The sequence below is a fragment of the Heterodontus francisci genome, chromosome 14, assembly GCF_036365525.1.
Source record: "Heterodontus francisci isolate sHetFra1 chromosome 14, sHetFra1.hap1, whole genome shotgun sequence".
In the NCBI taxonomy this organism is placed as follows: Eukaryota; Metazoa; Chordata; class Chondrichthyes; order Heterodontiformes; family Heterodontidae; genus Heterodontus; species Heterodontus francisci.
In genome coordinates this window covers 43,737,015-43,759,630 of record NC_090384.1, presented here as the reverse complement: position 1 = coordinate 43,759,630, position 22,616 = coordinate 43,737,015, and the positions used below count along the sequence as shown (strand labels likewise).

Sequence of the window (22,616 nt, the reverse complement as noted above, 5' to 3'; positions counted from 1 at the left end):
AGGAGAGATTCACTCAACTGCGTTTGATTCTAATACAAAAACATAATTCAGAGGAGGATATGACCCAGGTCTTTAAAATGCTGAGAGACATGGATGATGTGGATCTTTTTTTATTCATTCATGGGATGTGGGCGTCACTGGCTACGCCAGCATTTGTTGCCCATCCCTAATTGACCTTGAGAAGGTGGTGGTGAACTACCTGCTTGAGCCGCTGCAGTCCATGTGGGGTAGGGAGACCCACAGTGCTGTTAGGAAGGGAGTTCCAAGATTTTGACCCAGCGATAATGAAGGAACGGCGATATAGTTCCAAGTCAGGATGGTGTGTAGCTTGGAAGAGAACTATCAGGTGGTGGTGTTCCCAGGGTATTAGACACAGGCTATAAGCACAGGAGCAGAGTCTACAGGTTTAAAATTAACAACCCTCATGAATAACTAGGAATAGAGCCTAGGAATTGCTATGAGGTTAAAGGCTTATTCTGGCAGCAAGAGGTCAGCAGTGTTAGCAGTCTGTCAGAAAGCACAATTCTCATGTAAGTGTTCAGGATACTGTGCGCTCTTGCACTTAAACCATGCATTAGGCTGTTTTGCTCATTAATTCATGGATAATTGATGCTACATAACAGTATTAATACACTTTAAAAGTACTTCATTGGCTGTAAAGCACTCTGGGACATGCTAAGGTCATGAAAGATGCTATATAAAATGTAAGTCTTTATTTCTTAAGGGGCTAGTATACCGAATTCCAGTCTTCCTGTATTACATATGCAATGTGCTCCTGCCATTCACAGGAAGCAGGCATCGCAATGGAGTCAGCTCCTTGCCTTTCAGGCTTTTGGAGGAAACTGCAGTATACTGAGTTACTGCTGATATTCTTTACAATCAGTTTTTTTTTTCTCCAGTGCTCCCCTGGCACTTGGCTGAGTAAAAAGGGGATGAGGAAGAGCAGAGGATGGTCTACCAGAGATGCCAGATAGCATCGGAAATATACTGTCTAGACCTGCTGCTTTTTGATGCATTACAGCTACAGGCCCAGACACATCTACCTGGCAACGAATGAAGCACAGTGCCTCCGGAGGTGGTTACATAACTATTACATCTGCTTCTGAAAGACCTGCAGACAACATGTAACATAGGAATGACACTGCCAGTGGCCATACAGGCGACTATAGCTGTTAGTTTTTATGCCTCAGGCTTCTTCTAGGTTAATGCAAAGGATATCAGTAGTATCAACAGGCTGCCAATGCTTCATTCAACAGGGACAACAATGTCATCCCCTTTCCCACTGAATGGCAACAGCAGAATGATAAGGCTGTCAATTTCTGACTTTTCAAAAGCAAAGGGGTTGACTGGTAATGCCGATGTGCCCATCCAGCTCTCCAGCCACAACAGCTCATGTGTATATGAAAGGGCACAAAAGCAAAATACTGTAGATGCTGGAAATCTGAAATAAAAACGGAAAATGCTGGAAATACTCAGCAGGTCAGCAGCATCCTTGAAGAGAGAAACAGGGTTAATTTTTCAGGTTGAACATCAAACTGAAACATTGCCCTGAATTTTACGCCACCGCAGCGAGCAGGATGGTGGCATGGAGGTGGCGTAAAATTGAGTGGGAGGCTCCGGGAGGCCTTCCCGACCTGCTCCCGCCTCCAGCCCACTTTACGTAGGGCTGGGGGGGGCGAATAAACCAATCAAGCCCACTTAACGGCCACTTAAGGGCCTTCGCCTGCCTCCACAGTGATTCTACCCGCGGCAAGCGGGCGTCCTGGAGACTTGAAAGGCCGCCCGGTGAAAACTGGCGGTCTCTCAGCACGCCAGGGAGGTGCCCTGACAATCAGGCACAAATTGCCCAATTGAGGGCTGCCCCTGCTTCCCCAACCACCCCCGGGACCTAAGACGCCCCGCCTTCCCCCACAAACAACCACATTTGTCTTGCTGGGGCCCGACCGATTCCCCCGGTGAGGCAACCCAAACTTACCTCGACTCCTGGCTCCATGTCCTCAGCTGGGCTGCAGTCCCAGCAGTGGCCACCACTCCTGGTGGCGCTGCTGGGACTATGAGCTGCCAGCCTGATGATTGGCGGGCAGCTCAATGAGGCGGGACTTCCTCCCTGAAGCAGGTGGAAGTCCCGCCTCGGAACAATTAAAGCCTGGGGGACCTGTAAAACGCGGGACGGATCCCTGGGCTAGGCGGAAGCGGGTTCGCCACCAACCTTTACGTTGGTGACCAGCTCCCGTCCGTCCGACGTAAAATCCAACCCATTAACTCTGTTTCTCTCTCCACAGATGTTGCCTGACCTGCTGAGTATTTCCAGCAACTTCTGTTTCAATATGAAAGGAGCTCTGCTGCATCAGAGTGTAGCTGAGCAATGTCCAGTGGCACCGTGTCACAAAGGTCCTTTGCAGGCAGCAGTCATGATGCTTTCATTTGAAGGCAGTCACCTGAGACTGGCTTATTTGAAGGAGAAAGCAGATTGGAAGGAGGACTTCTGGAAGATGAAGGTGGCCTTCTTCAGCCTTGACACTCTTATTACATCTTATATCTTATAATGGCCTTGGGGAAACAAGCCAACCTTTTCCCACTCATCATGTACAATAGCTCCACTTCACCAGGGGCCATCCGGGCTTTGCAGGTGCTGTGGCCACAGACTCCATTTCCTGTTTGTTTTGTCATCCACTGTTTTTTGCCAGCCATTTCTTTTAACAAGGTCCCAGTGACAGACTCAATCCGTATGGACAGGTGGAAAGGGGTGTCGGTACTTCCCACTGTTCAACTCCCAACTGACCACAATCTAAACCCTAATTTAAATAGGCTACTAGCATATGAAAAGGGTTCCCAGAGAGCTCACCTTACAGTCCACTTGGCTGCGAGACAGCATATCCAGACAACTCTTGGAACAACCTCACCATTAAATGGCTAATTGTTCACAATGACTTTACGGAGACATGTGGACAGCACTACTTTTAATTCTGAAAGGTTGGAGGTCCTGCTGCAGGAGTTGTACTAAAGGAGGGCGATTGTATTTAGAACTGAAGGCCAACCCTCTCCTTCCCCCACCACTCCCCACAATAAACACCCAAGTCTAAATGAATGTAGAAAGGTCGAAGACTGAGTCTATGCAGTTGCCCAGGTCCCTTGTATCTGGCTGCAAATGAGGAAGAAGTTTGCTGCTTGCAAGCAAAGGTAACAATTTTGCTTTCTTTCTTTCTGAGGGTCCTTAAACTGTGGTACACATTTAGACGGGACATCTGGGCTATGTAACCGAGCCAGCCCAGAAATACAGATGAGTTCAGAGAACATCAAGTGGAGCACATTTCAGGTGCATGGTCTATGACTCACTCCCAGGTTAAGTGGGGTGGGGGGGGGGAAGGGGAGTGAAGGAAAATCAGCAAAAGAAAGTGTGGCTATATTCTTGAAATGTTTCCATTGTTGCTGAAGAGATGTGTGTGCATTAACATTTGAACACAATGTGTCTCATCAGGTAGAGAACGCAGTGAAGGACGTGTATGATTTTCTATATGACGATTACATGAGAAACAGCTCCAGCCATTCAAAACAGCATTTAATAACCATTCACTCAACTGTAAGTAATGGTATCATCTGCTTCCACTGTCCCAGGTGTTTACTGTACTGGAGATACAGATTGGAAACTATAAAATATAAATATTACAGAGATCTGACAAGACTTGCATTTATATTGCAGCTTTAATGTAGTAAAATATCCCAAGGTGCTTCACGGGCGCATTATCAAACAAAATTTGGCAACAAGCCACATAAGGAGATACTGGGACAGATGACTAAAAGCTTAATCAAAGAGATAAGTTTTAAGGAGGACAAAGAGCTAGAGAAGCAGAGAGGATTAGTGAGAGAATTCCAGAGTGTGGCACCGCGGCAGCTGACAGCACAGTCGTCAATGGTAGAGCAATTAAAATCAGGGAAGCTCAAGAGGCCAGAATTGGAGGAGTGTAGTGATCTGGGAGGGTGGTGGGGCTAGAGGAGATTACAGAGATGGTGGCGGGGGGCAGAGGTCATGGAGAGATTTGATAACAAAGACGAGAAAGTTGCCAGACCAGGGTAGGTCAGTGAGCACAGGGGTGATGGGTGAACAAGACTTGGTGCGAGTTAGGATACGGGCAGCAAGGTTTTGGATGAGCTCAAGTTTATAAAGAGTGTAAGATGGGAGACCAGGAGAACATTAGAATAGTCAAGTCTGGAAGTCTATAGGTAACAAAGGCATAGCTAAGGTTTCAACAGCAGATAAGCTGAGGCAGGGGTGGATTTAGCTATGCTACAAAGGCGGATGTAGGGTGTCTTAGTGATGAAGCAGATAGGTGGTTGGAAGCTCACCTCAAGGTCGCTGTTACAACCAGGTGAGAAAGAATCTAGGCTTCCCTTTCAGCCTTCACCTGGTCTTACTGTCACAGAGTTTTATTTTTTTAAACACTTTTTTTTAAGCTCCCCCTTGATGAATCCTTGTTCACTGCTTTCCAATTATTAGATAAAGAAACAAGCTCAAACAGGCTTTCTTACGTTTAAAGAAGAAAGGTGAAATTTTATTAAAACTTAAACTCTAATTCGGTTGATGCCTATGAATACACGATGCGCCCACGCTAGCATACATACAGATAGGGTCAGAAAAGAGAAGAAATAAAGTGGAAAAGTTTGAGGCAATCACTGAAAAGGGTGTTTTGTTACTGTCCTTCGAGCTCACTGTGGTCCTTGATTGTAGGTAGACCTTGCTTTTCGTTGGGGCCCAGTATTCTTCTTAAACCTTGTTCACTGTAGGAGACTTTTTTCTCTTGGGGTTCATGTGTCTTCAGGGGGCTTCAGTTCTGTGAGAAAGAGATGGAGGCAGACAGGAGGTCTTCTTCAGTCCAGGAGCAAAGAGCTTTCTGCCAGTTCAAACACTGTCTCTACAATTTAAAACTCCCCAAGTTGGCCAGCAGGGTAGTCACGTGACTGGTATAACCACTTCTGGCTTTGTGTATTGGGTGGGTCAGGGAATGGTCCTTTGTTCCAAGCAGTGGCTGCTAATATGCAAAAATGTCCTTCCAGCCAGTGGCTTGGCAACCCCTTGTCACAGGCCTTCTCTTCTTCCCAGCAACAATTTGAAATTTAATGTCCATGTGGCAAAATTAATATGCCTCATTCTTGGCAGGTGGGGGCCTGCAAGACAGTCACATAGAACAACGAGGTTCCAAACAGTCTGGTTCAGCTTCATACAGTTGCCAGGGAGAGCGATGGAGCTGGTGGTTAGGTGACAGAGTTATGGTGGGAATCAAAGGCAATGATGTTGGTTTTCCCAATATTTATTTAGAGGAAATTTCTGCCTATCCAGTACTGATGTTGGACAAGCAATCTGACAAATTAGAGATTATGGAAGGGTCGAGACAGGTGGTGGTGAGGTAAGGTTTGGTGTGGTCAGCATACATGTGGAACTTGAGGTTGTGTTTCTGTATGATATCACCAAGGGACAGCATGTAGATGAGAAATAGGAAGGGGCCAAGGTAGATTTTTGAAGGATTCCAGACGTACACTCCAGTACAGGGAAGAGAAGCCATTGCAGGTGATTCTCTGGCTGCTATTGAATATATAACAGAACCAGCCTTATTGACAAAATTTCTCAGCTATGCACAAGATGGCTGCCACATCAACTGCACTATATTGTATTAAAGTACTGGAAAGATATAATAATGCAATTCCTTGACACTAACCTTGAAGAAAGCTGCCCACAAAGATCTAGCAATTTTGTAGTATGGATTTCCCTTTTCCTGACATCAATTTGAATCTTGCTCCAAGTCAAGGGGATCTCCAGGCATCCAGCAACAGTGATGTCATCAAGCAGGGTAAGCAGCCAATCACATTGAAGTATTCTCGCAGACAGCAAATCAGGAAGTAAAATGTACTGAACTTTTCAATTTTAATAATATTTTACAGAGAGCAAAGTAAATGATTGAGACATAGGATTAAGGTCGAAACTGAAATATCTTAAACAAACCTATATATAGTTTAAAATGTGTTTTTTTTATCATAATGGAGAAATTTGACATTCCACAAATACACAATTAGTTTTCCAGGGCCAGATATGTTTCCCAGAAGAAGTTATGAACTTATTACATCATTAAAAACCCAGTTACGACTCATTCAACAACATGTAACTTTTTCAAGAGTTTATATAGCGAGACTAACAGCATAAAAGGTCAAGTTTTCATCAGTTCACTGATCTCTACTTGAGTGCAGTCTTGGGGACTACAACAGTGCAGCCTATGGGAAAGCTTGGTATCACTGACAACAGTTTCTGGATTTGCACATTTTACTGCACATATGCAGATTCCAGAACTTGTTGCCTGTTTCAGAGGAGGGATTGCATTGACAATTCTGCTTTCATTACTACTGCAAAATGTGGGCCATTATTTTCTTTCAGAGGGTTAAGGCAGGGGCACCTCAGCCATACAGACCAGTAAGGTCCTAGGTTCGATCCCTGGTCAGTGGTGAAGTAGCAGATCATATCGAAGGCCTCACGATATGTACTGCATTTGGGCTCATCCTGCCAACATTCATTTTTTAGGCTCATGCAAAGTGAGTGCTTGGTTGAGTTACCTGACAGTGATAAGCACTCGTCCTAACCTAGAAATGTTGACACAGCCCTGGAAATTGCTGATAACTCAAAAGCAGGGTTTAGGAGATGCTGGCAGCTGTGCACCCATTCGACATCATTTCCTTCCAAGTTATACGCATATAAATAAATCACACACACATAAGGAGCTGTCCAGACTGGTGGAACTGAACCATTTAAAGATCCTTACAGCATGGAGTACTTGTACCTCATACTTGCATCTTTTGAGAAGGTTTTGTTCTGTTGTGGGAGCTATGATTTGCACTTCACAATTGTCAAAGTGAGCGTCTCTCTGGTCATCAACACAATTTCAGCCCTCACTCGTAGAAAGGGATATCACTGAACAGCACTGGTTTCCCGATTGTCATTCTACTATTGCTATCAAAAAGGGTGGAGGAAAACAAAGTAGAGCAAAGAAGAGTGAGGCAGCATCGATAAAGAACGAGAATAACCTGCGATTCTGTCTTCCCCCAAAATCCGTATATTGGCCCCACAGATCTTGGGAGATACTGAATGAGAAGCAGTGCCTTTGGCAACATATCTTGACTAAAGAAGCCCTGGATAAGTTTTGCCACCTTCTGGGTAATGACCTTCAGCCCCGATCAAGTAAGAGCACAGCTCTATCCATGACTGTCAGCAAAACTCTCAACTTTTATGCCACATACACCTTCCAGGCTGCAACTGGGGACTTTTGCAGCATCCCGCAGGGCTGTGTGCTCCTGTATGTGCCAGGTCAGTGACATTATTTTCAGAGCTGACGAGCTCAATCATTTTGAGATGACTCCTGGGCTGCTCACTTTGATCACGTTGCTGATTTCCCAAGGTTGAGGGAGAAATAGATGGCACCCACAATGCACTCCTGGTTCAAGCTTTGGAGCCAACCAATTTTCTGAATAGAAAGGAATTCTTTGTGACCCGTTACAAGGAATCCTGACAAACCTGCAGAGTTGCTGCAGTGCATCCATCATGAAAAACCCCAACCTCCCAGCTCTAATCAGGCAAGACAGCAGAGCATTGGGGTGTCTCCTGGAAGACGAGGTTTCCATCCTTATGGAGCATCCTCAGCGAGGAAGTGTGAAAAACATCCGGTCAAGTTTTTCCTTTTTCTAAAGAGTTTCAGAAAAGCTACAGAATACAATCTTTGTGAAGCTCACCAATATCTTGCCCTATACAGCTGAATGCTGAATGGCATGCTTTCAACGTGCACTGTCATCAGAACCTATTTGCACGCTACACTGGTTTGCAACTACAGAAAGTGCATTGCCATGAGGCTGGTTGTCTGGGTGCTCAGCCAAGTTCAATCATCTGGATTTCTTGTCCGCAATTCCAGGAAACGATTGCTGACAACTGCCACAAGAAAATATGCGTGGGTGACAACCATTATCTTTAAAGTGATTTGAGAAGATCACCCATCAAGAATATTTGGCCCCAGGACCATGGAAGGAGTAGGGATGAGAGAGCTTGGAGGAATGCTACCTCAACTGCTGCTGGGGGACCATCAATTCGGTGAAAGATGTTCTTCGGTCTGTCGGAAACTTGCTGGTCTACCAGCACAATGAGTTGTCCATGACCGAGTGTTGCAGACTGGCACATTCCAAGGTCCAGGACTACGGGCTGAGGGACGCACTAAAGCTTGGGGCAGCCGCTGCAAAGGCTCAACGGGGAAAGACCACTGTGTAAGGTCCTCCCACCATAGTGAACTGAGGGGCTGGAACCTGTGTAAAACCCCTTGGGCAGTATACACCAACTATGGTTTTGCTGTAAAATGTACCTGGCAGGTAAAATGGAATTGTAGGGTTGTGAGGCAACTCACTCCTATACTGAAGAAAACTGATTTCCTTTGCACTTTTTGGACTGTCAGGTTGGTGCTGTTTTGAACTGTTTTGTAATGTATTTTTTACAGATTTTTTATGAATAAAGTATATTTGGGGGAAAAAACCCTCCACCAGTACATATCCTTCTTTTCTTTCCTTCGCTATTATGCTTGCTCATTCTTTTACTCAGAGGCACCACTTTGCAGGACAGAAACAGGGCATCAAACCTCTGTTACAAGGCATTCCACTCTGAAACCAGAGTAATACATCTTTTTCTCCTAAAATATAGGTTGTTCCCAAGATGACAGATCATGTTACACATTCCACCTGGCACAGGCACCAACACAAATCAAAGCACCGTAAGGTATTCTGATAGTAGGTTTGAAGAGAGAGGACCAGTTGAAGCACAGAACAACTATCTGCTAAAGGTAGGCCATTGGGTACCCACCTCATTCCTATGCAGATAAAGAAATCAATAGATTTTTGGACTGTAAGGGAATCAAAGGGTCAGGTGGGAAGGTGGAGTTGAGGTTGAGGATGAGTCATGATCTTATTACATGGTGGAGCAGGCTCGAGAGGTTGTATGGCTGACTGCAATTGTTATTTTTTATGTTCTTATGCAACATGAGAAGGAGGTGGCAATGGAAGAACATCAGCTGATGAGGCTTCCAACATATTTCCTATGTGCATGGGCAAGGGATCAATCCCCTCCTGGTCCTGCCATTAGAAGTCAGTTGAATGATGAACAAGAGACCTACTAGACAACCTTTCGCACAATGCTGAACAACCTGCAAGAGTCGCCAGTGAATGTGCAGAAGTCGATGAACCCTTACAATTGCACAGCACTGTGAAGCAAGTGGTTACTTCATGAGCATCTGCACAATAGCCCCAATGACAGAAGGCCTAATTACTGACACAAGGAGCTAAATTCTCCTCTGCAATCCTGTCTGTAGTCAGGTGGGGAGTGGGGGAAAATTAAGAGAAAGCTTGTGGTGAGTTCAGCTGCCACCTCAACCTCAATATCTTAACTCTGATTGGACTACTCCTGTTCCTATGCGACTCAGGAAGCACAACATATAATAGTAGGTTAAGCACTAAGAAGTAGCCTAAGAGTTGCTCCCGCTTTGCCATCATAACTTTGTCGAAATTGCTGCGGCAGCTCCGTTTATTGGTGTACACATAGGGGGAGAAATTTGTTTGCTTCAGGCTACATTGATTTCCCAGGGGCAGGCTGCACCACGGGCCCTTGCCTGCATGGCTTGCTCAGGTTTCTTCAACGATATCAATGGGTTGCAGCCCGCAGTGCTGCTTGCCCCCAGGGAATGAATGTAAATTTCCATAGTGTCGCTTTGAACAAACTCACCCCCTCCCCCTCCCCGCCAGCCACCCCCCACCCCCCCCCACCCATAATTTGTGCCACACGTTACGTCAATTTAAAGCAGCTCCAAGGTAATTCCTAGCCATAGGAAAAGTGTGGTGATAGACAGTTAAAGCACATCATTAAGTAAATATCGCCTGATTAAATTCAAGCACTTCATTTCTCTTTAGTGCAGATTACTTCTGTTGTAGAGGGTCATATTAAAATTCAAGCTGATGAAAAAATAGTGTGTTTTGGCAGTTAAACAACAACAGATAGAGAAAGATAACCTGGTATTTCATTCAACTGTGATACTTGGCCAAGAGACAATCTGGGTATTACTGGAAGCAGTTATCAAAAAGTGACTGCTGCATCAATCTTCTTGGCTGCATCTTTACTTCTTTCATTTGTCCTCCTCTTCCTCATTCCTCTTTAATAATGCTTTAACATGGGCTCCTGATCATCCTGCTACATCATGATTTCTTATTGTGTAGAGAAACTATGCAACGTGCAACAGACAGTGATTATTTCTGACACATTGGCAGGACTATAGAGAAACATCCTGTGTAAGCAGTTCTAGCAGCAGAGGTTTGAACATGACTGATGTGCTGCATGATAATTTGGGTTGAGGAATGTACCTCATTATGTTTACATTCCACATGTTCTCAACAGCTCATCACCCATAGCTACTGAGTCTCCCAGCAACCTGGTCTATAGACCCAATTTTAACCTGGAGCAGAATTCAGTGTGTGGAGGTAAGGGCTATGTCAAGTGCCAAACCCCACTGAGCTCGGTAGCATGAGGCCCAGCCAATTTTAACTCCCAGTCCTTATCTGCATGCCCCAATCAGTTAGGAAGAGGCAGTTGTCCAGTGGGCCAGTACAGAATATTGAACAGCAGGAGGCTCCTGGCCATAACCAATGGAACATTTGGCTGAAATTGCGGGAGAGGCTTTCCTAAGTATCTCACATTCAGGCATTCCTGCTCTACAAATCCCACAGGGAATGTTTAAATAAAGTAACAAAATATATTTGTTTGATCCTCTTCTGGCCCTGGCTCCACTTCCCACTATCTTCACCTGGCAGAAAAGGCAGAGCAACTTCCCCACTTAGGTCACCAGTCAAAATGGCAATTGAGCTTGATGATGTGGTTGGACCCTAAACTGCATATTTAATGAAGAATCCCACTAGCTGTTCTGGCTGCCTGCTCAGAAGAGTTGGCTAAAATAGAAAACAGCGGAAACGGAATGGGAAATCAGCAGGTAAGTCAGGCATTCGGAGTTAGAGTCTCCTCTTAGGTGCTCCTTCAAATAAAGTGGTACATTGCTGCATAATGAGGGCAATATGAAGGCTTCCTACATAGCAGCATTAACTTCATAGATGTCTTTGATCAGACACCACCTGAATGTAAAGGAATGGGAACTCTTTCTGTCGATGCTTGCCTGATGTCCAGGTGGGTGCCATCAACGATGCCCTGTATTCTGAGCAAGTGAAAGTCGTTTGCTCTGTCCAGCTGCAGAGACCCAGAGGGATCCAGTGGCAATCGAGCTTAATACCTTGGTAACCTTCAGAGCAAAGGGAAGAAACACCCTTGCCATACAAATTGACAGGAGCCGATTTCTATAGCTCAGTGACACCTCAGTGGCAAAAACAGGTCTCCTTCAACATGCCCAGCTCAGAGTGCCTGGATCTGTAAATGCTGCCCTGGGAGCAGTGACAGGTACCTGATGGAATAATTCAGATGTTGCCGAACTCCTCTGCTTTCTCTAAGTCATGGAGTGCATTAGCAGCCCCTCAGAGGAATCTCTATCCACAGCATTTTGTTTACTGCAAGTTCCTTTGCTGCAGCAGCAATCAATATAGTAGGAAAGTGCAGTAAACAGATTATGCTGAGATGCAGAATTAGCACCTTCCCCAGCAAAAGAAACTAGTGTGGTGAGCTGAAAGCTTTTTCCTGAAAACACACCAGTTTTGATTGAAGTGTGGGCAGGGTAACTAGCTTTAAGGATCCAGATTCAGCATGCCAGTGAATTTACATTCCTTTTGCATGGCACCTCATTAGCATAACTTCTCCTTCACAAGGATGCTGTTGCTAGACAGCATAACCAGCCTTTGTCCCCCTTTTTTGTCAGCCATGAATTGTGGCACATGGATCCTGGGGCGCATACACACGCGCACCCAAAATCCTGATCCTCGCTCTCCCGTGGGATGGCCACCTGGCCAGCAGGACCTTAAAATTTCAGCTCTTATACATGTGGTCAAGATGGCTTGGTTGGTAAATGCACTGCTCCATATGGTACTGAGCCATACATAGCAGGAACTCTAGGCTCTATCTCTGGACTATGCTAGGTTAGGTGATCCAATTAGAGGCAGTAGTTGGAATACCACAGTTGGTGTGAGTGCCCATGGACTAGGAAAGAATTAGCCAGGGTTTACAGTTCAGTGACTGTAGCTAAAATGTGTGAGTTGTGTAGACATTGAGGGAGGAAATGGCCATGTCTAGCTGTGTTGTCCGCCACAGCTGAATATCTTACATGAAGATACATGAAGAATAGCCACTTGGGTGAGGTACCAAGGAGCTGGCAAGGGCCGCAACTAAAGTTCTGACTTTCAGGATTGGAGAATAGGTAAGTGGGGAAATTAGAGGTGTTACTATCCGGTGAGAAGAGGGTCTAGGGTTCCCTCTCAGCCTTCACCTGGTCTTACAATAAGAGGGTTTTATTTTTAAACACACTGTTTTTTTAGTCCCACCTTGGTGAATCCTTGTTCACTGCTTTCCAATTGTAAGGCAAAGAAACCAGCCAAACAGGTTTTCTTAGGTTTAAAGAAGAAAGGTTGAACTTTATTAAACTTAAACTCTAATTCGGTAAACGCCTACGGATACGGAACGCGCCCACACTAGCATGTTTACGCAATACATCCATGCAGATAGAGACAGAAAAGAGCAGAAGAAATAAAGTGGAAAAGTTTGAGGCAATATCTGAAGATGGTTTTGGTTACAGTTCTTCCAGCTCGCTGTAGAGTCCTTGATTGTAGATAGGTCTTGCTTTTCATTGGGGCCCAGTGTTCGTCTTAAACCTTGTTTGATGTAGGAGACTTTCTTGAGATTCACGTGTCTTCAGTGGGTCCAGAGGCTTGTGAGAAAGAGATGGCAGCAGACAGGAGAGGTCTTCTCAGTCCAGGAGCAAACAATCTTTCTGAGTTCAAACTCTCTCTCTGGCTAATTCAAAAAAATCCCTGGACCAGCCAGTTAGGCATGTGACTAGCTGGTTTAACCAGTCCTGGCTTTTGTGGATTGTATCACCTTAGCAGTCTCTGGAATGCTGTTCCTCACACCTTCAATGTCTGGTGATCAAGATCCATTGTGGGCTAAGTGGACCAGGGAATAGCCTTGTGTCTGTTAGTATGCAAATACCCTTCCAGCCAAGTGTCTGATGAATTTTTAACAAGTCTTTTCTTCACTCCAGCAACAGTTTAAAATCATTGTTCAATGACAAAATTAATATGTCTCATTATTGGCAGGTGGGGGTCTGCCTGACAGGGCGTAGAAGCCTGAATGATTCCTAATCCTTCCATTCTAAAGCACCCAATAAGAGTTTAGATTGTGAACAAACACATGGTTAAAATCAGAAGCAACAGGCACCCTAATCATTAGAACGCAAGTAGCTTCGAATTTTAACAACGAACTTGATAACAATCTGAATCTTATTGGGTAGTATTTAGCACAAATCGTGGGATTGCCCAATGCAGTACCATGGCACAGTATTGTGTCCTGAGGTGTAGCTAATTAAACTATGCCTTTTCTATTCTCTTGTAGTTTCTTTGCTGTGGAAAAAACTCAACATTCAGCCACTACAGCAGTGTTGAGAATGAAACATGCTTTGCAGATGGTGCTCCTCAAAAGGTATGGCAAGTATTGGAACTAAAGACACCACTAGGGACCATGTCTAAGATTACAGACAGCAGTAGGATCAGTATTAGGATCACAGACAGCAGTAGGGTTCGTGTCTAGGATTACAGATAGCAGTGGGACCGTGTCTAGGATTATAGACAGCAGTAAGGACTGTGTCTGGGATTACAGACGACACTAGGGATCGCGTCTTGGATTACAGACAGTACTAGGGACCGTGTCTGGGATTACAGACAGCACTAGGGACTGCGTCTAGGATCACAGACAGCACTAGCTACCGTCCTAGGACCACATACAGACTAGGGACCAAATCTGGGATTACAGACAGCAGTAGTGTCCGTGTCATGGATTACAGAAAGCACTAGGGATCGCGCCTAGGATTACAGACAGCATTAAGGACCGTGTCTTGGATTACATACAGCAGTACTGACCGTGTCTAGGAGTACAGACAGCAGTAGTGTCCGTGTCTACGGTCACAGACAGCTGTCAGGACCGTGCCTGGGATTACAGACATCACTAGGGACTGTGTCTAGGATTTCAGAAAGCACGAGGATTCATGTCTAGGATTAATGACAGCAGTATGGATTGTGACTCGGATTACAGACAGAAGAAGGGATCATGTCTAAAAAGTAAGACTTCCATTTATATAGCACCTTTCACGATCACAGAATGTCCCAAAGCACTTTACAGCCAATGAACTACTTTTGAAATGCAGTCACTGTTATCATGTAGGAAACATACAGCCAATTTCTGCACAGCAAGCCCCCACTAACAGCAATGTGATAATGAGCAGACATCTGTTTTTGTGATTTTGATTGAGGGATTAATATTGGTCAGGACACCAGGGATAACTCCATTGCTCTTCTTTGAAATAGTGCCAGAGGATCTCTTACATCCACCTGAGGGGCCAGACAGGGCCTCAGTTTAATGGCTCACCAGAAAGGCAGCAATTCCGACAGTGTAGCACTCCCTAAGTACTGCACTGCACCGTCAGACTTGATTTTTGTGCTCAAGTCCGAGATGGGACTTGAACCCACAACATTCTGACTCAGGCGTGAGTGCAACCAACTGAGCTGCAGCTGACAGTAGGATTACAGACAGCAGTAGGGTCCGTGTCTAGGATTACAGACAGCAGTAGGGTCTGTGTCTAGGATTACAGACAGCAGTAGGGTCCGTGTCTAGGATTACAGACAGCAGTAGGGTCCATGTCTCGGATTACAGACAGCAGTAGGGTCTGTGTCTAGGATTACAGACAGCAGTAGGGTCCGTGTCTAGGATTACAGACAGCAGTAGGGTCCGTGTCTAGGATTACAGACAGCAGTAGGGTCTGTGTCTAGGATTACAGACAGCAGTAGGGTCCGTGTCTAGGATTAAAGACAGCAGTAGGGTCTGTGTCTCGGATTACAGACAGCAGTAGGGTCCGTGTCTCGGATTACAGACAGCAGTAGGGTCCATGTCTCGGATTACAGACAGCAGTAGGGTCCGTGTCTAGGATTACAGGTAGCTGTAGGGTCCGTGTCTAGGATTACAGACAGCAGTAGGGTCCATGTCTAGGATTACAGGTAGCAGTAGGGTCCGTGTCTAGGATTACAGACAGCAGTAGGGTCTGTGTCAAGGATTACAGGTAGCAGTAGGGTCCGTGTCTAGGATTACAGACAGCAGTAGGGTCTGTGTCAAGGATTACAGGTAGCAGTAGGGTCCGTGTCTAGGATTACAGATAGCAGTAGGGTCCGTGTCCAGGATACAGTCAGCAGCAGGGTCCGTGTCTAGGATTACAGACAGCAGTAGGGTCCGAGTCTAGGATTACAGACAGCAGTAGGGTCTGTGTCAAGGATTACAGGTAGCAGTAGGGTCCGTGTCTAGGATTACAGACAGCAGTAGGGTCCGTGTCAAGGATTACAGGTAGCAGTAGGGTCCGTGTCAAGGATTACAGGTAGCAGTAGGGTCCGTGTCTAGGATTACAGACAGCAGTAGGGTCCGTGTCCAGGATACAGACAGCAGTAGGGTCCGTGTCTAGGATTACAGGTAGCAGTAGGGTCCGTGTCTAGGATTATAGACAGCAGTAAGGTCCGTGTCTAGGATTACAGACAGCAGTAGGGTCCGTGTCTCGGATTACAGGTAGCAGTAGAGTCCGTGTCCAGGATACAGACAGCAGTAGGGTCCGTGTCTAGGATTACAGGTAGCAGTAGGGTCCGTGTCTAGGATTACAGACAGCAGTAGGGTCCGTGTCTCGGATTACAGACAGCAGTAGGGTCCGTGTCTAGGATTACAGGTAGCAGTAGGGTCCGTGTCTAGGATTACAGGTAGCAGTAGGGTCCGTGTCTAGGATTACAGACAGCAGTAGGGTCCGTGTCTAGGATTACAGACAGCAGTAGGGTCCGTGTCTAGGATTACAGACAGCGGTAGGGCCCGTGTCTCGGATTACAGATAGCAGTAGGGTCCGTGTCTAGGATTACAGATAGCAGTAGGGTCCGTGTCCAGGATACAGACAGCAGTAGGGTTCGTGTCTAGGATTACAGACAGCAGTAGGGTCCGTGTCAAGGATTACAGGTAGCAGTAGGGTCCGTGTCTAGGATTACAGACAGCAGTAGGGTCCGTGTCTAGGATTACAGACAGCAGTAGGGTCCGTGTCTAGGATTACAGACAGCAGTAGGGTCCGTGTCTAGGATTACAGGTAGCAGTAGGGTCTGTGTCAAGGATTACAGACAGCAGTAGGGTCCGTGTCTAGGATTAAAGACAGCAGTAGGGTCTGTATCTCGGATTACAGACAGCAGTAGGGTCCGTGTCTCGGATTACAGACAGCAGTAGGGTCCGTGTCTAGGATTACAGACAGCAGTAGGGTCCGTGTCTAGGATTACAGACAGCAGTAGGGTCTGTGTCAAGGATTTCAGGTAGCAGTAGGGTCCGTGGCTAGGATTACAGACAGCAGTAGGGTCTGTGTCAAGGATTACAGGTAGCAGTAGGGTCCGTGTCCAGGATACAGTCAGCAGTAGGGTCCGTGTCTAGGATTACAAACAGCAGTAGGGTCCGAGTCTAGGATTACAGACAGCAGTAGGGTCTGTGTCAAGGATTACAGGTAGCAGTAGGGTCCGTGTCTAGGATTACAGACAGCAGTAGGGTCCGTGTCTAGGATTACAGACAGCAGTAGGGTCCGTGTCAAGGATTACAGGTAGCAGTAGGGTCCGTGTCTAGGATTACAGACAGCAGTAGGGTCCGTGTCCAGGATACAGACAGCAGTAGGGTCCGTGTCTAGGATTACAGGTAGCAGTAGGGTCCGTGTCTAGGATTATAGACAGCAGTAAGGTCCGTGTCTAGGATTACAGACAGCAGTAGGGTCCGTGTCTCGGATTACAGGTAGCAGTAGAGTCCGTGTCCAGGATACAGACAGCAGTAGGGTCCGTGTCAAGGATTATAGGTAGCAGTAGGGTCCGTGTCTAGGATTACAGACAGCAGTAGGGTCCGTGTCTAGGATTATAGACAGCAGTAAGGTCCGTGTCTAGGATTACAGACAGCAGTAGGGTCCGTGTCTAGGATTATAGACAGCAGTAAGGTCCGTGTCTAGGATTACAGACAGCAGTAGGGTCCGTGTCTAGGATTACAGATAGCAGTAGGGTCCGTGTCTAGGATTACAGACAGCAGTAGGGTCCGTGTCTAGGATTACAGATAACAGTAGGGTCCGTGTCTAGGATTACAGACAGCGGTAGGGTCCGTGTCTAGGATTACAGACAGCAGTAGGGACTGTGTAAGATTACAGACAGCAGTAGGGTCCGTGTCTAGGATTACAGACAGCAGTAGGGACTGTGTAAGATTACAGACAGCAGTAGGGTCCGTGTCTAGGATTACAGACAGCAGTAGGGACTGTGTAAGATTACAGACAGCAGTAGGGTCCGTGTCTAGGATTACAGACAGCAGTAGGGGCTGTGTAAGATTACAGATAGCAGTAGCGACTGTGTCTAGGAAGACAGACAGCAGCAGGGACCTTGACTCGGATTTTAGATAGCAGTAGAGACTGTGCCAGGATAACAGACAGCTGCAGGGGCAGTGTCTCGTATTACGGATAGCAGTAGCGACCGTGTCTAGGAACAAAGAGAGCAGAAGGGACTCTGTCTAGGATTGCAGACAGCAGTAGCGACCGTGTCTAGGAGCACAGAGAGCAGTCGGGACTTTGTCTAGGATTGCAGACAGCAGTAGGGACCGTGTCTAGGAACACAGAAAGCAGCAAGGTCCGTGTATCGGATGACAGATGGCAGCAGGATCCGTGTCTAGCACTAAATTGGAGGCTGATAATACTCGGTGAGATTCACAAAGATCACAATAACGGATTATTTGGTTATTATCACATTGCTGTTAGTGGGGGCTTGCTGTGCACTAATTTGCTGCTACATTTCCAGCATTACAACAGTGACTGCAGTTCAAAAGTACTACATTGGCTGTAAAGCGCTTAGTGATGTCCTGTGGTTGTGAAAGGCAATATAAAAATGCAAGTCGTTCTTTTCAGTCACGGTCCCTACTTTGGCTGTGATCTTAGACACAGTCCCTAGTGCTGTCTCTAATCCTAGACATGCTCCCTACTGCTGTTTGTAATCCTAGTCATGAACCCGACTGCTAGGTCCCTTTTGAGGATTCGGTACCAGGAATACCCCAGCATAGGTACCTACTGCCACCCACACTTCCAATCTCACCGGATGCAGAGAACCATGGGCAAGCAAAGGTTCTACCCCAGACAAAAAAACCTCCCCCCACCAAAACCCACCAGAAACTGCCAACAAAGTCTTGGACCCAGCTTATCCCTATTTCAGCCTATTCCTGAGCAGTTAGGGCACTAGAAGGCCCATGCTAACTTGATGAGATTCATCTCAAAGCTTTTTTTCCCCCAAAATATACTTTATTCATAAAAATCTGTAAATCTTACATTCCCAAACAGTTTAAAACAGCATCAAGTCAAAAAATACAAACAGTGCAAAGGTGATCAGTTTCCTTCTATACAATCATGAGTTGCCTCACAACCCTTCCATTTCATTGTCATGCCATATACATTTTTACATTTACAGCACACAAAATTTTCCCGATACAGTTCGAGGGGTTTACCATGGATCCAGCCCCTCAGTTCAGCTCAAAGCTGCCGTGAATTAATTTGATGTGCAGGGTAAAGGCCTGCTCAGGTCAGGAAAAAAAAAACCCAACCCAAACCCCACAGAACCACATCAGACCCAACCCGACCGACCACCGGAATGTTCACTTTACCCTGCAGGAAGCTGCAGCATGGGCGCGATGACGTCATAGAGACACTCACTCACTCACTGCGCAGGCTCAGAGTTTCCCTCCTTGACGTCCTGGACTCCCAGCTCAGGTAGGCTTTTCAACTTTTGACACTTACCAGCAGAGCAATATGCAATTTTTACTGTGTGTGTCCGACCTGGACCCGGCCCGGCCCGACCTGAGCCCAAAAGCCGGACCCGGAAGAGCGACCTGACCCGAACCCAACACATGTTGTCAGGTCCCGTTGGGTTCGGGTCGGGTAGCAGGTCCTTAGTGCAGTGACATTATTGTGTAGGCAAACTTATCAGCCATTCTGCACACAGCAATATTTCACAACAGCGATGACATGAATAATCAACTTGATGGATGAGGGAGGTATGTTGCCCTGTTTACTGGACAGATCCTTGCTCTTCTCTGAATAATGTCATGGGATCTCTAACGACATGTGGTTTTACGTCTCATACAAAAGATGGCACCTTTTGTAATGTAGCACTCCCTCAGTACTGCACTGGATTGTTAACTTAGATTATGTGTGAAGATCATGGAGTAGAGTTTAAATCTACAACTTTCTGTGGTTGTTAATACAATGGTGGACAGATTAAGAGATGCTACTCGCCAGAAAATTGAGCACAGAAATGCTAGACCTACAGGTCTCAAGTGCATCAGTGAGGGCAGTGAGCACAAATGGGATCAGGAACCTTCCCACAAAGGCAGCTGTCTGAATTCATCCAAAATAAAATTTGGACTTCTCTGTGCTTTGTCAATCCTGCCACCCCTGCTCTTGTGCCCATAGCCCCTTTGTTTCTTCCTGCTTCTGCCCAGTGCCCTCCCTCCATGCTGGGAAAGTGCCCAAAGTACAGCAAGTAGCTTGCAGCCCTTTTTTAGCTACTGCCACCCAACAGTGTAGCCCTAGTGCTTCCAACAGCTAGTGAGAGACCTGTCCAGAGCACCAGAAAGTTAATGCAAACAGCCAGCCTCACTCTATCCAGCAATGTCAGCTCATTTGTGCCCGGACTGTGGCTCTCAATGTAAAGGTGCTAAAAGCTGAGTCAAGCTGACAGTTGAATGAGAGAAGGTTTGTTGAACCTCTGCTTTTTTTTTTACCTCGAAGGCACTTATTCTTCCATGGTGACTTTCAGGTGTGAATTCTCCTAACCATGTGTTTTTGTCCATTAGGATTGTCTTCAGGCAGTGGAGAATCAGATCACCGGCCTCACGGCTATCATTGGAGCACTGACAGTATTGATGGGAATTGTCACGGTAATGTCAGTCCATGTTGTTGATACATTAAGAATATTTTGAAAGTCTTACTAAAGGGAATTCTGCTGGGGGACAGAACTTAAAGAAAACCTTAGCTGAGGACAAATGGGATATCTTTAGGGACACACTCCTGGTATGCAGGATAAATACATACCAAGGACTATTATTGTACATACAGATCAAATAACTATCATTCTAAAGGGATTAACAGGACTAGGCAAAGTAAATAATGTTGCACAAATAAACTCTGCATAACCTTTGGGAAAAAGATGAGGGAAACTACTGTGAAGAATACGAGAACCTCCAGAACAACTGGCATAACCTTCATTTCGGATGGGGTTTAAATGGGTGATAGCAATACAATTGCCCAGTATAAACTCAGCATGATTTTCACTTCCCATCAAAGTCAATGGTATGTTTTGTGGTTACCCTCAAAGCCCATACCTCAAGATACTGCTCTGCATATTACGGAGGCCAGTAGCCAACCGTCATGCCGTACATTTTCCCTATGTCTGAAGGCTAGCAGTCAGTGCTTTGATACACTGACTGGTTTGGAGGCCTCCTTGTAAAGAGGGAATATGTGTAGAGTTTAAGAGATATCTCACTGTCCACCAAGCACTGCATAGAAGAATATCTCTCTCGATATTGTGACAAAAGGATGGTATTAAAATCAATGGCTATGCCAGCCAATTGCCATCTGCTGAGCAGCTATGTAGTGCATCCATAAATGCTATGCAAACACTACAGAGCCCATGAGATTGTTGTCCATTTATTTTACAATCAAAAAATGACATTTGCGAAGTCTCCACTCATCAAATCAGACTCTGCTTCCATGCAATTATCCTTGGTTTCCTGGTGCTCAGTGACTCACCCAATGACAGCTCCACATCTACACTATCTTGGTGAGCCCCAATGATTCTATCTGAGCTGGTGAGTGAAGGTGACTGGGTTGCTGAACCAGTGCCAAATGTAGCCAGATCTGGTATCTATCAGCTGCTTCCTGTAGCTCTTACCTTTGTTTTCTGGTTTTGAGGCTATGAAAGAAACACAACAATTAACATAATTCTGCTGTTACTTAATAATATCCGGATCATCTTATTTTAGAAGTTGTCAAATATTTTGTTGCTGCTCTGATCTGTTTCAGCCAGGATCTGATTTAATGGTGAAACATGCTCAAGGTGCTGCTTGGCCTACTCCTGTGCCTATATTTCCATAATCAGAACTTAACATAGATGCACTTGGTCATCACCAAGCGACTGCAGGCACAGGAGCCCTGAGCCAAAGAACATCATGGGCTGAATTTTACTAGCCCTCCGGCATTGGGGATTGTGGAGGGGGGCCCGGAAAATTCTTCAGGGAGAGGCCCGCCATGCTCCAATGCCGAGAAGGCCTCGCCGCATTTTACCGGTGGCAGCAAGGCCTCGGTGTGGCGAGGCCTTCAATTTTAACATTAAAATTAATTTTAAAACATGCAAATAAACTTACCTGGTCCCGATGGCCGTCCCACGCCGATATTCTGGTCGCCGGCCGGAATACCCGCACCTCTGGAGGTCTGCATGGACATCCGAGGCGTGATGCTGGTGGGGAGGGGGGAGCAGTAAAATTCTCAGGGCAGGGACGGGGGCGGGGGGTGGGGGCGCGGTGAAAACTGATTCAATTGACTGAGGGGATGGTGGGAAGTGGTTGAAGGGCAAAGAGTGAAAAGTTTGGACCAGCAGAAATGGTACCTCGGGGGTGAGAGGGAAATAAATATATAATTTCATCATTGCAGGGGTGGAAGAGAGGCTTTGATGTCTAATAAACTGTATTATTCAAATAAAAGGCGATGGTGGCTTTAAAAATGCAAATAACCTGTCAGGGTTTAAAGTGCTTTAAAAATGGCGCACGCCTGCGCGGTGGCACCGGACACTGTTGCCGGGGATGGAGCAGCCACCCCTCCATTTAAATGAGCCCCTACTTGAAATATCGCAGGAGTTCAGAGATGGCCACTCCATGCGGGCAAGCCGCTGAGATCAGCGTGTGCCGCTGCGATTTGCAACGTGTCAGTAAAATTCAGGCCCTTGTCGCCAAGTGGTTTTATTGTGCACATATATATGTAGTGTAAGTGCTTCTTTTCACCATCGTGTGGGGACTGGTTGAAAAAGTCACGTCATTATGAGACAGAATAGTGTCATGAAAGCAGTCTCGCGGCACACCACTGTACTGGTTCCTGGATCTGAGTGTCCACTGATCAGCAGGAGGGCAGATCTGATGACATCAATTTGTTGTTTAATAAAGTGTCCCATAGGAAGCATGTTTATACAATGAAGGTAAACAGTATCAGCAAAGGCAGAAAGTTGGCTATAGGACAAAAACAGTAGTGTAAACTTTGATATCTCCTAGGTTCCGTGTGTTTGAACCATTA

The 22,616-nt window shown here is 46.0% G+C and overlaps 1 protein-coding gene across 2 annotated transcripts in view; it reads left to right on the top strand.

Moving 5' to 3' along the window:
- LOC137377000 (tetraspanin-32-like) overlaps positions 1-22,616 on the top strand; it is a 99,612-nt gene that overhangs the window by 63,668 nt on the left and 13,328 nt on the right. For both annotated transcript variants that reach the window (XM_068046099.1, XM_068046097.1), the window contains exons 5-7: positions 3,479-3,580; positions 13,601-13,687; positions 20,129-20,212. In XM_068046099.1, coding sequence (XP_067902200.1) covers positions 3,479-3,580; positions 13,601-13,687; positions 20,129-20,212 — 273 coding nt within the window. The remainder of the gene's footprint in view (positions 1-3,478; positions 3,581-13,600; positions 13,688-20,128; positions 20,213-22,616) is intronic.